Consider the following 16,323-nt stretch of genomic DNA (forward strand, 5'->3'; position numbering starts at 1 on the left):
GAAAGATGGAGACAAGGCAGCATCCTCACAGCTTCTCTCCCTTTGGAAGGTAGGGTCGAAGAAACCAACAGGAGCTAGACCTCTACTTCCCACAGTGGCACTGTGCTCGAGCCAGGCAGAGGCCAGGCACCAGGAGCCAAGGAAAAAGCAAACACAATGCTAAGAATAAGAGTCTGCCTTGCGTGAAGATCCTGGGCCAGCACAACAACACGCTGCTCTTTGCCTGGGGCTCAAAGACAAGATTTAGCCCTTCACATTGGCTTTTTCTGTGTTCTCACTTCAGAATAAACTTGTTTGTTAGAACACCTGCAGAAAGTCAAGGCGTAAAGGGCACAGAAAGAGTGACAAATTTAGGTATTTTATTTGAGAAAATGCGCACAGACGATACACTGAGATATTCACCCAGCTCTGCATAAAGCTCAAGGGAAATATCCAGAGTAACAACAATGCTTTGCATTTCTATCCTGCTTGCCTTTGGCAGCTCTCTGGGAGCTTGCAAACATTAATGAATTCACAGAGGCAGAGATTCAGAGAGTATAAAGGCCAGAAGGGACTTTAGATCATCCAGTCTGACCTTCTGTGTATCGCATGCTACTTGGAAAGTGTGCAGAAAAGAACCACAAACGTTATTTGGGGGCGGCAGAAAATGCCTTGCTGTGAAAAGCTTAAAGAGCTCAATTTGTTTAGCTTATGAAACAGAAAATACAGAGGTTATCCTGTAGAAAGTCCAATAGTGTGCATTTACATTCAGCTGAAGTGAATTTTCCAGAAAGGCATCTACCTTTGATGTGAAAACATTCAAGAGATTAAAAGTCTCCTTTTCCCTTGGTACCTTATTACAATAACTGTTCTTGCTCACTGTTAACATTCACACTTAATATCTCATTTGAATCTGTCTGGTTTCAGTTTCCTGTCATGGGTTTTTGTTATGCTTCTCTCTGCTAGATTAAAAAAACACTTAGTAACCAGCATCTCTCCCTGTGAAGGTCCTTTTACACTAGTCAAATCATCTCTCCATCTTCTTTTTGGTAAGATAAGCAGACTGAGTTCATTAAGTCTTTCACTGCAAAGCATTTCCTCGTCCTTGGAACAATACTGTAGGCCTTTGTTGCGCTCTTTCCAATTTTCCCTCCTCCTTTTGAAAGTACGCCTCTCATCCATCACGATCTGTGATCTGTATTGTAGACGTTACCTAACTATTGCCATACAATAGTAAATATCACCTTTCCCTACACCTACCCACCAACCATGTCTCACAACACACTTACTCAGCTGTATGTGCGTTATTCCTACTTTAAAGACAGAGGTATACAGAAAAGCTAGTACAATGCCCTACAAGACACTTTGAGAGAGTTAGGATTATGGGGAACCAGTTATGATCCCACTCATAATCACATTTATACTAGTATGAATTCACTGGCTTTTGGATAAGATTCTCCTGATTTATACGATTCTTGGCAAGAGGAAAATCTAGCCCTTTATTTAAACTAATGGTCCCCTTCTAGCTGTCGCCACTGTCTCATACACTCCTGGTCTCATATGGTATTTTTCACATCTCTCCCACTGGATCTAAATGTCTTTGATTCCTCAGCTATTCTTTCTCTCTCCATCTTATTTTCGTTCTCTTCTGACTGATCATCCCCTTTTCAACGACTGCCTCTGACCAGCTGCTTTTCAGATTCTCCCTTCTCTGATCTCAACTGTCACTTCTCAGCTCACAAAACATGCCAGCCCCCATATCCCCATCTGCTTTTTAAAGGCTCGTTATCATAAGCAGGGGCTTCTCCACTCACTTTCTTTACTTTGCAAAACCCTCATCAATCAAGAGTAACCATCATGCTGTCAAAGGCTGAGAGAGGGTTTTAGGTCAGCCCTGTCTAACTTGTGGCCTTCCAGATGCTGCACGGTGGCCTTCCACTGCATTAACAAAGATATTTTTATTCAGTCATGATGGGGGATGTGTGAATTATGTGGTAAAAAGGCCCAGCCTTGTACCCAGAGAAAGCTCTGAGGCAAACGGTGAGTACCCTAAGTAATTGCCCTGCAGCTCGCTTGCTTGCCGGTAGTTGTATTGACAGGGGGACAAGGGACCTGGGCTGCTCCTTGGGCAATGGAGAAGGAGCTGCAGGCTCATCTCTTTCTATTCCAGGCACCACATCTTATACTTCCTCTCACAACCTTTTCAAGCTTCAGCTTAAATCCATTTGGCTCTTAATCTCAGATTCCTTCTGGAAGGCTATTCTAAAGCAACATACCCTAATGGTTAGGAATCCTCTTCTAGTTTCCCACCCTAAATACTTTCTTGGCGTATCTATACTTCACTGTTTTCATACTAGCACTGTCCTTTAGTTTAAATAGCTTTCCTCTTTCCCATATGTTTCCTCTGTGATGTATTTATATATAGCAATCCTATCCGCTGGAGCCTTTGTTCCACTTGGTTAAACAAGCTGGGTTTTCACAGGCTCCTCTCATGAAGACAGGCTTCCCATTCTTTTCACTGTCTTTCTGTCCTGTTTGTACCTGTTTTGATCTGTATTCCCCCAGCCAAAACTGTACGGAAGCTCCAGGAGAGGTCTCACAGGGCTTTTGGCAATAGAACCAATGCATCCCCGTCCCTGCTGGGAACCCTCTATAGGTACCTTCTAGGACACTGTTTGCTTTTTCCACAGCTGCATCACATAATCACTCACCATCCTCCTCTGATCAGCTAGTACAGAAGTTCTCAATATTTTTCTCCTCAGCTTCCTCAGGATATGCTTAACTCCTCCTTCCTGGCCAGTTCAGAAAAATTTATTCATTTGGTGGACAGATTCTAAAAACATGCATCTTCGAGAGCTAAAGGCTAGGGTAGCACAGGGAGGGAATGCAGGATACGGCTGGGAGAGCTGTTGGAAACTGCTGCGTCTATCCTGCTGCCCCTTCAGCAAGGATCTTGGAATTGAATTTGGCAGCTCTCAGCCCTGAATTTTATGTGGGCAACACAGCCTACACTGAGGATCCTAACTGAGAGGTGGCAAAAAAGACCCAGCAGTTTTCAGAAGACAAGGGCTGCCTCCATGCCTGCTTGCTGTGCTCTCTGCCAGCTCCCTCAGAGTTCACAGCTTACAGAATACTTCTAATATTAGTCCTCAAGCATTTGACCTTGTCTGTTGTACTACTAAAATTCATTCTGTTTCTGCTGCTCCTGTCAAGGTCAAATAAGGTTTTCTCTATGATATCCTAGTCCTTCCCTGTACTGGCAATGCCTTCTAGTGTTGAATCATCAGGACACTTCCTCACTCTCTATCGCTACTTGTGTCAGGGTCTCAGGGTAACGTTAACAACGACTAATCCCATGGCTAAACGTTGGGGAGTGCTACAAGTAATGTTTTGCTAGACTGAGAGGTGATCTTGCTGCTGCCATCTCCCTGAGACCCACCTCTACCTCCCTGTCCCTTACAACTACTCAACCTTCCCATATCCTCTGCAGTTTAACTCATCGTTTCCTGTATGCCACCACACGAAGTACTTTAAAAGAAATCCAGAAATAAGATCTTTGAAATTTCTTTCACCTTCTAGGAAAATAGTTATCTCAAAGGAGGCTACTGGGTTAGTCCAGCATGATCTAGCATTGATAAACCATATCACATGACTCAAATTTTTCCCTAATCTGCATGATGATTATGCTTTCCTTAAAGATCTCCTCTAAGGTGCTACAAACATTGCAGAGGTCACGCTTACAGGTCTGAGAGTGACAAACTTATTTCTCTTCCTTTCTTTAACCCTAAATACTGCATTGGCACTCCTCCAACCAGCATGAAGTCACCCTTGCAGGTAGAGTTGACAAAGATCCTTGTAAGCCTGTGACTCCATGTCCAGCTCTCCCAGAGGAGGAGGGCACTCAGCTCCCCCAGCACTGTGAATATGCTAAGCAGCTTGAGCTGCTTATTCCCAGTAGGCAGCTTGTTTCTTTCCCCAGGGTCAATACTGCTGTCCTCATCAATAACTTAGGCACACAGTCCACTTTGGTTTTGTCTCAGACTATAGTCTCCTTGACCTTGACCTCACTCTCACTGCCCAGAAGGGGCCCCACTTCTTACTCTTTCTCTCTAAGTAGCTGAAGAATCTTTTGCTGTTTGTTTTAATCTCTTTTGCGAGGTCTAACTCCGCTTGATTGGTAAGCAATCCTTGCTTTATCCCTGCATTTCCTGACCTCTAAGACACAGCTTTCTTTGCTGTCTGTTCTTTTTTCCATTCCATGTAGGCGCTCTGCAGAGCCAGCTTAAGAGGCGTAAGCAGTTGCCTGCGGTGGCAGACAGATGGAGGGCAGCAGAATCAGGTACTGTCATTTACTGACTCTTCACAGAAATATGGGCTCCACAGTGTCCCCAAAAGCTGAACTGCTGCCTCCCTGCACTACAGACTTTGCACTGCCTCAATGCCGCCAGTGCAAGCTCTAACCTGAAGCTGCGCCAAGAGCCAGAGACACATCACCCCTCTGCACACGCAGGGCAAATAGTGTTGTCTGCACCATGCCTTCCTCCTGCACATGCAGCAACAACTCTCCTCCCTGCCTCCCCACTGCCTTGGAAAGACAAGCATTTCCCAGGCCTTCTAGGCAAGGGTTCCTATTCAACTTCTCCCATGGGCAGAAGCAAGGATGGCCACCTTGCACTCCCCTTTCCTCTCATAGCCTCCATACCCCACCACCTAACAGTGGGCCCATACCCACTCCAAAGTACCCTGCATTCAGCACCTGCACAGTCCCTGGCAAGACAATGAAGATTTGCAGATAGCCCTTACACAGAGCAGTGGTAGCGAGAGAAAAAGAGAAGGGCTGTCAATACAGACTCTGCAGGGTGGAGATAGAGCAGAGTATGGCGTAAGAGCATTTGGGAAAGAAGTAGTATATTCTTCAAGGTATTATCAGGAATATTATTGGGATAAAGCCCTGAGCAAACTGGTCTGACCTGATAGTTGACTCTGCTTTGAGCAGGAGGCTGACTAGAGACCTCCTGAGGCGTCCCTTCCAACCTGCATAATCCTGTGATCCTATGAACAGGACTCCTGTATCCCAGAGAGAAAGGAGGAGAAGAAATAGGTCTTGTGAGGGAAAAGGGCTGGGAGTAGGAGTCCCATGCCCTTGGGACACATATAGCCTTGTGATGGGGAGATTTATGCCTTAGACAGGGCAGCAGAAGAGGAACTCAGGAAGGAAACAGACTGAGTTTGGTGGTAAAAGGAAGGGACCTTAGGTCTAGGCTGGAGCTATGTATTCTCATACCTCAGACCTGCTGACTTTCTGTGTTTCTCACTCTGCAAAACTTGACTGAATTTAAATGAAATCATCTCATGACACCTTTCCTATAACCTCTTCTGCTGTAAGATTTACCACCTTTATCACTGTACCCTCAAACGGCTTCTGTTATCCCTTCTCACATCTTCTCAGATGACTTTGTTCCTCTTTCTTGAACTATAGGTCCTAACACAGGCCATGCTATTACTTATAGCATTATTAAGGCTATGATTCTTGTATGGATAACATCACTGCACTCCATGTACTTCAGATGCATAAATATGGTCTGTTGTGGAGGCACAGGCACGGATGAGGGAACGTGCTGGCCTTGCATTTGCACAAATTTAGGTTTGCTTCCTACTTGGTCAGAAGGGTTAATGCCACTTGCTTGGCAGTCTGTGGACCTTCACATAGCTCCTAATGGGAGACCCTGGCCAATCTGTAACCCGCAGAATCACATTCACAGACTGCTATCACCCACCTCTATGCACCTGCACCAGCTACCCACTGCCATGTCCACATGGATTACTCACATACACGCTGTGCATGCAACAGAAGATGAGTGTGCATGTGTAACCCCACCACAGGCAGGAATAAGTGCCAATCTCTTCGTGAACACATGCACCTATGTGCATCCCTACTTATACATCCAGACAAGTACCATAAATGCATTACACACTGCAAAGAAACTGACTGTGTTTGCAGATACACATATACCTGCGCTAATTCCCTCACACATTGTGTATCTACACATACTGTACATGTAACATGCTCCTGCAGGCCCACGTGACCCCAGACAGAGATACAGGTCTCTAAGGAACCTGGCTAGGTAGGAGTTAATGTAAGAGAGGATGGGAAGGAAATTAAAAGCAAAAAAGTTGAAAGCCCAGCACATGATTCTTCTCCTATCACATCTGTGAATCCTGGAGCGCGAGAGTAATTGTCTGCAATGAGTCAGACCAAAAGGCACAAGGAAACGGTTGCTATGGCAACCCTTGCACTGCTCTAATTCGGCTCGGAATTAAAATGATATCAAATAATTTGCAAGCAAAGGGAACACGGCAAAGGCGCCGGGTGCCAATCTAAAAAATCCAGCTATATGCAAGCCTCAACAGAGCCAGTGTCAAGGGCTCTCTTCCCTTCAAGCGTGACAACCATGGCAATCAGAGGAGCTATACAGGCGAGAGTGATGAATAACCTCAGGCTAGAAGATTTCTGCTATACACTGGCAAGAACGGGCTCCTGGGCTGGAGTGCCAGCCTGGATCAGGCTCCAAGGCAGGGGAAAGCTGGATTCCCCAGAGTAATGACCCACCAGACCCGACAAGGAAATCCCAGTGCTCACAAGTCGTCATGGCAGCCCATAGAGAAAATATCCTGTAAGGGCACTGTCCTAGGCTGGTGAAGAGCAGGGTTTGGGCACAGGTATGGACCCAGAGCAGGGCTGTTCGCTCTGTGTTAGGCAAAGCACTGCCCGGGTGGGCTGAGGAAAGGAGGCCTGATTTACATAACAAGTTTTTTCCTGGTAAGTGGTACAGTGTGCACTCAGATGAGTTGAGACTATTAGGAAATATCTGTACTGCAGAAAAGGCCTTTGCCTTTTCCCCGCTCAATCAAGGGCTCGTCCCCAAGGAAGACGACGCTGTCCACAGACAGAGAGGCACAATCTCTACACTGAAGATCTTGCAATTCACGCAGAGAGCTGATACAGCACAGAAGAAAAGGAAATTGCTGATGCCCAGCCGGAGCGGGCAGGATACTACAGAAGATTTCTCACATTCCTGTTTTTATCATTCTTTTGAGGACAAAATAAACGTAGTTAACCCCATCCTCAGCAGTTACTGTCTCTGCATGGAGACATCTATATGGAGTTTGGCAGGCAGATGCTAGGTTTTTCTGCCTGCTCACTGACCTGGCTGGAGGAGAACCAGCTCTGAGCAGAGAACTCTGCTGCCCCAGCATCAGTACCAAGCCTCGGCAAAAGGCAAAGTTTCTAAGACCAGACCCAGCGCAAAATAAGGCAGCCACGTCACTTTTCGCTGGTTCATAGAGTAGGCAGAGCAAGCTTATATCTTCCCCCAAAACACCTAGAGAAAAAAGCAATATTGCGTGTATCTTTCATCTGAGACTCATGCCCAACTAAGTCTTAAAATACCTTACTGGGTACTTTAAGCCTATTACTGTTTATTTACCAACAGGTGCTCATTTTGCCCACAGGTTTCTGCCCCACAGTCTCTGTACATAACGGGGAATGCAATGGATGCCAGACAGGTAGATAGGTGGACAAAGGATGCAAGGAAGCAGTGTGAAAGGAGAGACACTGGTTTTGGTGCATCAGTGGCACTGTGCAATGCTGATAGCCTGGCCTGCTGAGGACTAGCTCAACGTTTAGGCCAGTCAAATGCGCACTGACTGAAAACCGACTCCAGACATATGTCCTGAGAGGTGGAGAAGCCACTGCTTCTGTTAGTGTTAAAATTGTCAGCGTTTCTGCCTTACTGAGTTCCCCTGACACTTTTTACAACTGAGCTCCAAGGCACTGCCCCTTCAGATGTCTATCTTATTAAAGTGCTTCTTTTGTCAGAGCAAAGGGATGTCTGTGAAACTGCTTGGGCTCTGGGGCCTGCCAGGAGGGAGCAGCATTAGGCAGAACCCAGAAGTAGCAGGGTGACGAGCAGAAATGAGTTAGGTCACCCCTCTTTCCACTTATGCTACCACTGCGTAGAGAGCGGGGCAGATGTAGGGGAGATCTCACTTTATAAATAAGGCATCCAAATAATGCACCAGGAGTTCACAGCAGTCCACACATTGGGACATTTTTGGCACAACTTCCAGCATTAAAAGAGAGGCAGCATTCCTCTCAAACACTGCAGGACGCATTTGAAGATATCAGTTGCTCACAGTTTTTGTATTGCTAATATTATGCTGGTTTCTAATGATTCTAGTGAAATCATTTTAATTCCCCAGCTTAGATGCAGTTCTTCCTGTGCAAAAGGTGCTTCTGCTACTGTAGCATGCATTTTTCATGCATCTACCATGCTTTTTAGCAGCTTCTACAGGTACAACTGCCACTTTCTAGGGAGGAAAAGAGAGGCGGTTGAAATGAACCCAAATAACAGAACTGTAGGAATACAGAACTGTGTGTAGATTAGCTTGAAAAAAATGCCACAGCAACAGAACTGCTGAAAGAGCCATCTGCATCTCCTCTCCCTGCTTGTTGGTAACAGACAGCAGACAGCCAAAACTGGAGACCAAGGAAGAGGATGGAGAGATGTCAAGCTGGCCAGTAATTGCTTTTCAACTGAACGGCTTCCGTCAGACTGCGCTTGTGATACTGGCTGGATTCTAAGCAGCAGCATAATGGCAAAATTATTCTCCATTATCTATTTTTCAGACTGAGTGATTTCAACTACTTTTGAAAAAAAATATATAAGCTTTTACTGAAAATCTTTTCCTGCTGTGAGTACAGAGCTCTTCTGAAAATACTGGCCTTAATAACTTAGTGTCCCAAATCCCTCTCTGTAAAATATGGACAACACGTCCCTTCTCCCACCCTTCTTTGAGCTTGCCTTTCTAAAACACAAGCCTTCTCTGAAGAGGACTCTCCCAAATACATCTGTATATACTGTTTATCACGAGATAACAATTTCACTTTCGCCCAGTGAATAAGAACTAACAGTAACTGTGAATATAAACGAAGGAGAGAAGTATTGTATAAAATAAATCTGCTTCTCCCAAAGGCCTGTTTGGACACCTTGTTTTTTCTACCGGACGTTGCCGGGCCTGTGCATACCCTGTGGTTTGCTGATATCAGCTGTCTCCCATCCCTGAGGCATGGCAAAAGTGGCAAAGATCCTAATAAAAAGAAACCTGTATCTGTTCCTGTTCTGACTGGCAGTCAGCTGACTACCACATAACTCATACAGAGAAGGTCAGGCAATAAAAGAGACGTCATATGCAGCCCAAAGAGACAGTTAAACTCCTGTGCAGCTTCCAGCAGTTTCACTGGGACTTTAAATCACTAAAAGCTTCTGTCAGCAACTGCATGTGATTTCTGCAGTGACCCCCATGAGGACCATAAAGCCCCAGGCTACTGACTCAGTAGAGGGAACGGATGACACAGTGGTATCTGGGGCAGGACTTGGCTTGGGGAGAGTGCCATCACAATTCCTTATTTTTCATTTCCGATAAAGTTAGTACTTGTGAAAGGTACTGGACTGACATCCCAGGAGAATAACTTCCTTCTAATTAATTACAATTAATCATCCAGGCATTATTTAATGTTTGCACAGTGCTTTGAAGCAGCAAAGCACAATACAGCAGGTAGATACTATTAATTCAAAGAGACAGGTACAGCCAAGCCAGTGGTCGATGGGCCTGTACGGCTTCCCAGCAAAGCCCTGATGCAGACCACACCAACTCGGCTTGCACAAACGGGCTCTACCTTGACTCCATCTTGCCCTTTGAGAGATCTACCTAGAAAACGGTAAAAGGTCTGCGCAAATCTCCCTCACAGCCCAGGTACAGGGGCTTGGCACAAAGAGGGAGAGAGATGGAGGAAAAGGGAAGAGGATAGCACAGAGGACGCTACGCTTTGACCCACAGAAGGCCACTGCAATACAGTGTCATACACAGCACAATTTCAGAGCAGTCCTGCAAGCTGTTCTCCTTTACGCCTCCCAAGCCTGCCAAGGGACTACACAACTGCTTTAGCTCCATGCCATTTTCTTCCTACTGAATTTGGCCAGCCCCACACCTGTCCCTCCCATGGAGCAGCCCCTCTAATGGTGAGAGGACAGTTTTGGTCTCTTCCCCGTTCTGGGTTGCACCACTGAGCCAAGCCAGATCTAAACAGGAGGAAGGAGGCCTTCATACCTGCCTGCCATCTGTGCCCTCTGCCCTTCAGCTGCGCTGATCTCTAATCCCAGCTGACTGCTCCCTCATTCTCCGACAGAGTCCATGCCTACGTCATCTTCCTGGTCATCTGGTTTCATGAGTTTGTCTTTCTCAGCCTTGGCTGGGGACTGACATTCATCTGCCAGAACGAAAGGGGCCCAACGCTCCTTGTCACTGTCATCCTCCTCAAAGGGGCATCGGGGGTGCCCCCTACCCAAAGGCAAAGCTGTAAATCTGAGAGTTCATTTCTTCACTGCACATGTAGCAAACATTTCAGAGTGCTTGCAAATTCCCCCAAGCACCATCAAGTCAAACAAGTGTCAGTAACAATCAGTGGCGGTATGATAGGCCAGTTCATCCAAATGACACTTTTACAGGGGCACTTAAAAAGCCTTCTGTTAACCCCCCTGTACATAACTGTGACAGAATGTATCCAGAAACTACAAGCCCACCCAAATCTTTGGCTTCTGGGAACCACTGCTAGGTAGCAAGTGGATTTTTGGTAGTATCCTGACTCTAAATGAACATGATATCAAGCCCATTGAGGGCTGATGCTGTCAGAATAAGACTAACAGTCTGTGCCCCATTGTGCTCCAGCTGCCTCTTGCTGTGTCTGCATTCACTCCTCTTCCTTTATCTCTCTCTTCTGTCCCTAGTGTGAGGGTATGATGGTACTGCAGCTCTCCCAGGGCCGTTTGTGCTGCAACCTCCATTGTGGGGTGAAGTTGCCTAGAATCAGGTCTCAGCCATAGTCATATTAGTGTGAGGGGAAATGAAGAGAGACCTATGTCCTTCCCTTCAAACCTATTGTCCTCAAGATTTAACAGTATTGCAATAGGGAGGGTGACCATGATGCTTTTTTCTTTGACTACCAGTATTAAGAAAGATTCAGATGGTGAATCTTGATCACCACTGGAAACAAAGGAAATGGTAATTTAGATATAGTACTTCTCTGCTCCCTGAAATCCCAAAAGCATGTTGAAAACATATACCCATTCCAGCAACTGGGATGCACCCGAGCAAACGCTTGCATTCCCACTGAAGTCAATGGTGGCTACAGCTAGGGGACAGAGACAGACTTTATCTGCCTGAAAGATTTTGGGAGAATTTAATCCCCTCAGTGCTGTTGCGCAGCCCATGCTTTGAATGAAATATGACTAGTCTTCATTAGTGCATAAGGAACAGGAATGGAGAACACCCAGCTGCATGTACCATGGGTGGAAATAAGCAAAAGGTGATGATCTTTTGTGGTCAGGTCACCTAATATGCCCGCTAGTGACAAGGGACCATGGTATCTTTAAGGAACAAAAGCAATTGAGAAATGCCCAGAAAAAATGCTCCAGTGCCGCACAGAGAGACTTAGTACAGTCTCAGTATGATTTCATTCTCTGACAGTGTACTCATAATAGAGTCAGCTAGTATCAGTTTCGGTAGCAGTGTCTACGCTTCAAGCACCTACTTAACGTAAACTGTATTGAAACCATCCCCTTATTTCATGGGGGTCTCTGAAGAGACTTCACTTGACAATAATCTTCTGACCTTGGTTGGATCTGAAATGGTGGCTTAGCAATGAAAACTGTTATTTCATGTCATCGCTCTCTTAAGATAGAAGTACTCTCTCAATTCCCAAGTGATACTTAGAGAGTACCACTCTCTCCTGGAACTTATTGAAAGTCTGGAAACTAAGGAACAGTTCATCACATGAAGTTAAGTTGCCATAGTTTTTACTGACTTCAGTAGATTGAGGACCATTTACGCTCTTTCACGTCGTGATAATTCTTTGCATCCTACCCAGCCTAAGTAAAAGCAATGGATGACTCCCTGATCTGAAGGTATTTGCAACACAGCCTTCTCTGAACTGAATAGCTCCATAACCATTTACATCACCTCTTGCTGAGGTAAACAGGGCACAATCTTTCTCTGGAAATCATACATCTATTGTAATGCTACTCAGTGTCGGAGAGTCTGTAACTGATTTCACTGTTAAAAATTAAATGGCAGATTCACACATCACTGGAAATTCAAAGTCATTGCTTGGTACCTGTTCTAGACGGTCATTGTTTCCATCATACAGGACATAGCTAACACTAAACATTCTTTCACGGGCAGCTCTGCATCTCTGCATATTTCTGGTGATAATTACTCCATTCCTTGTTTTGGCAGCCTCTTCCTTTAGTGGATGCTTCCAGCTATAACAAAAATTCCACTCATATTGAACTACATTTTCTCCCATACCCATACTCCTACACAATGAGCTTGTTGTATTTTCACAACGGCTGAAGCAATTGCTATAGAAAATGGTAAAGTTTCAACAGTGCTTTGGGGTTCTGTGGGAAATAACATGTTCTACAAATATTCTGAAAGCACACACAGAGTCTAGTGAGGGTCTGTCAAAAGGGGCTCAAAGCTCAGATACAAAGAAAGTTATGGAAATCTGTTTGCATGAGTTGGAAATCCAGTAACAAGCACATTCCACCAGCAAAAGTTAGCGTTCAATTGACATAGCGCTGGAGATGCAGGAACACCCTGTTCTTCTGAAAACAAGCGTCTTCCACCAACAGTTCAAAAACTGCACAGAATTCTCAGCCTATTCATGCTCCAGGGTCAAAGTCAGTTTCAATCCACAAAATTATCGGCTTGAAGATGGAAAGCTTCCATTCAAACAGCCAGTTTCTCTTCCAAAAGCATATCAGCTGGTCAGTACCTGTTCTGATGTACACTGCTTAGCCTGGTTTTCAACATCACAACCATCATTTCCCTTGAGTGACAAGCTAACAGCTCTCAGCTCCCACTCTCAGTATAAGATGCTACCATTTCATTCAATATAAAAAGAGAACCAGAATGTCCTACCTGCAGCAATACCCATCTTCCCATCCACAGACACAGCTACAGCTGTGCTCACTGTCACCACTTCTGGTGGGCCACTTCCCTCTGTCAAGACACAAACGTAGCACGCTCAGTTAGCTTACCACCAGAGATCAGTAAAACACAGCGGGAGCAGCTTGCTCACACAGTTTCACATCCAGCTCAGTGGATGGCCTAAACCCTGAAAAATTCCTAGAGTTTGGAGGACTGCATCTTTCAAATCACAAAAGCACCCTAAGAGGCTAACAAGGAGACAGTTTTTTCCCTTCTGGAGAATGCAATTGCCCATGCAACAGATTCCATTTCTGCAATTTTTTTAGTGATTAAATTAGCTTCAGCTGGGGCACCACTTTGGAAACTGCCAGGGGACAGTTTGAAGGTCAGCATGACTGATTTAGCTTGCAACTGATTCCTGCCTCACATTCTGCACAGGAAACTCTTGCTCAGACAGGTGGATCAGGGATTCTTTCCTTCCCAAGAGCTCCAGAGTTTGTCGCTGTTTTCCATTTTTGCCTTTATCATTCTTGTTCGCACCCAGTGTGTCCTGACCACTGTTCTGTGGCTACCATGGTTTAGCCCAGAGTCTCTTGCTCATATTTTTGGACTAAAGCCAGATTAACTTCCTCAAGGGTGTCAAAGAAAAGGAGCAAAGCCCTCGTGAGACAGAAATACTCAGTCAACTGATGTTCACATGCCTTGAGCCTGATCCTGCATTTACAGTGAATCCCAAATTTCTTCTTGTCCCTAGAGTGAGATTCAACAAGCAAAATGCACACACTACCCCTAGAAAAGAAATATCCAACATATGACAGATCTGGGCTGCAGGTCTATTCGACCTGCAGAGCATTCCCTGCTGCCTTCTCTCAGAGACTTTGGACATTGGCAAGGAGGGGTCTGCATAAATTATTCTGATAGCCTCCAGCCATTCCCTGGTGGACTCTGCCCCAAAGGGTCTTCTGACTCTCCCCTCTCATGCAATGAGAAATGCATCTGCCAGGAACATCCCCAATCACAAGGAGGGCATACACTGAGTCATGTGGAAAGCGGGAAAAGTGGACTTTGGCATTTGATCCTCAAGAACTCCCATAAGGGACTGGGTGGCCTCTTCTGGCCAAAAGGTGGGGCACCCCCTTGCCACGGGATGTCAAGTGAAGGGCCTGGAGTCTGCTCTGAGACTGAAGCACTGTGGCTCAGAAGAACTGAGTATTATTTCCAGGCTCTTCACAGGCATCTTGTGTGATATCATGGATGACAGCCTCTTTAAGCCCCACTATCCAACTCTAAAGGGAGTAATCTTCCCTATAGTTTAGAGTATAAGGTTTTCAGGTCCAGGCACTACCTCTTACAATCTGCTTTTAGACTTTCCGACATAATGGGGTCCTGAACTTGACTGAAGTACTTATTCTGAGTAATAGCAGTGTAATACAAAAAACAGTGGTAGCCGCTCTTATTCAGTTGTTATCCATGCAAAACTGCCTGTGACTTCGAAGAAAGCCACAACCCTGATAGTTAGTCAGCAGTGACTACATGTGCCTGGGTAATGGCAGTTTTTAGGAAGCACTATAAAGTGCTACCACCAGGTTTTCTAAGTGATACACTATTCCAAACAGCAAATGCTGTGGCATGCAGGGCAGGAAAAGGTCCCTGCTGCCATGCCTCCCCCTCTCTTTACACTGCCCTTTTAAGTAAGATGTAAAGGTGCTGGGCAAAGAGAAATTCAGGTGAAAGGTTTCACGTATTTTCTGTTTCCACTCCTCTCTCTTTACCTCCTGGTTCATCTCTTGCCTCCCAGTCTCATTTTCTCCTCTTTGCTACTTGCTTTCCCACCCACCAGCCTCCTACCAGTGTGCCACAAAAAGCTCTAACAGCTAAAGTGCTGAGCTCTGTGACAGAGATGGAGTGCTGGGGGCCAGGGAAGAGCTCAGAGGGGGTTTCTGCCGCCTGTGTAGGAGTCTCACACTAGTATTTTATTTTGATCTTATCCTTCTAGGCTCTTCTGTTCTCTTCCAGCCTTTGAGGAAGTCCTGGCTGGCTTTGAGAGCTCACAGCAACCAACACCCTAAGCAAGAGACACTGAAAAGCCACTCCTTGCTGGTCTGTCACCTTTGAGCTCCTTTGCTGGGTAAGAGGTACCATATTCTAGTCATGAAAAGTGGTGACAGAAGAAATGACTCCCTCTAAACTCGCATCTTCCTGACGGAGTGCTCACTGGTCCTTCATCAGTCCCAGCTGACCGTTACGCTAATCACTGTGGCCAATGGGCCTGACACACATATGCCTCCCAGGTCTGGCCACATCTGCCTAATTCCTTCTGCAATACCTTTAACTTCCTCCTCTTATGGTTCACGTGTCCTGCAGCCTCTCGTGCTCCCGCCACCACCTCTCTAAATCCCTCAGTTTATCCAAGCCCTCTACCTCCCTGTGTCCTTCACCTCCTCTGCACCTGCGTGCTACTCAGCTGTGAATGCCTTCTCCAGGCTTGTAGCTCTGTCTGTCCTTCATCTCCAGTTCCCATACCCTGCCCAGAGCCTCGTGCCTCTATGCCTGTGCCAACAAACTGCCAGCGGCCAGATCTCAGCACTTGTCACTGCGCAAGAGGTGGCAGTAAAAGGACCGGGGCAAGTGTGGCATGGGCCACAGCATGTGAAAAGCTTTGTCTTCCCTACGTCCCTGCTCTCATGCTCAGGCTGAGGTTACCTGAATCGTCTTCTGAAACGATGCTGTAGATGAAGCTCCCAGGGGGATGTTCGGCTGCCCGACGATACCACAGAGGGAAGTGGTCCATGGTGAAGATACTTTCCTTGTCCTTCCGTGTCAGGAATTTCCTGCCAGAGGGGAAAAATGAGAATAGTCTTTTGCACCTGATACAGCAGAGCAGCGGTTCTCTGTTCAGGGTTACGCAGCGGGAAGCTACTCGGGGCTGGATGCAGCAGCCGTGACCTTCTCGGAGCCGCCGGTGGCATCTCCCCACCTGCGGCTTCCTCTGCAGTCAGAGGGGAGACAGGGCACCTCTGGGGCACGCTTGGGTCACAAGCACAAGTGCAGCGTTTAATATTAAAGCCGCTTGCATGGAGCACCCCTTATCCTGAGGACTCTCAGACAACTCAGTAGGTGGCTGCTGCACACTGGGCCCCTCGTTACTGAAACGCGGCCCCCCTCCCCCCGATGAGGTGGGACACGTCTGCTTTGGGCCTTTGTGCTTCACACCCCCCAAAAGGGTGAGGAACCACCTGCGGCGGAGGTTCTCCAGAGGTGGGACAACCCTCTCCGAGAGATGCCTCACGCTTC

The 16,323-nt window shown here is 46.3% G+C and overlaps 1 protein-coding gene across 1 annotated transcript in view; it reads right to left on the minus strand.

Moving 5' to 3' along the window:
• Positions 1-16,323, minus strand: part of CACNA2D4 (calcium voltage-gated channel auxiliary subunit alpha2delta 4) — a 134,432-nt gene that overhangs the window by 57,772 nt on the left and 60,337 nt on the right. The window contains exons 26-27 of the mRNA XM_068929936.1: positions 15,733-15,860; positions 13,021-13,101 (exon numbers count right to left, since the gene is read on the minus strand). Coding sequence (XP_068786037.1) covers positions 13,021-13,101; positions 15,733-15,860 — 209 coding nt within the window. The remainder of the gene's footprint in view (positions 1-13,020; positions 13,102-15,732; positions 15,861-16,323) is intronic.

The sequence above is a fragment of the Struthio camelus genome, chromosome 1, assembly GCF_040807025.1.
Source record: "Struthio camelus isolate bStrCam1 chromosome 1, bStrCam1.hap1, whole genome shotgun sequence".
Lineage (NCBI taxonomy): Eukaryota > Metazoa > Chordata > Aves > Struthioniformes > Struthionidae > Struthio > Struthio camelus.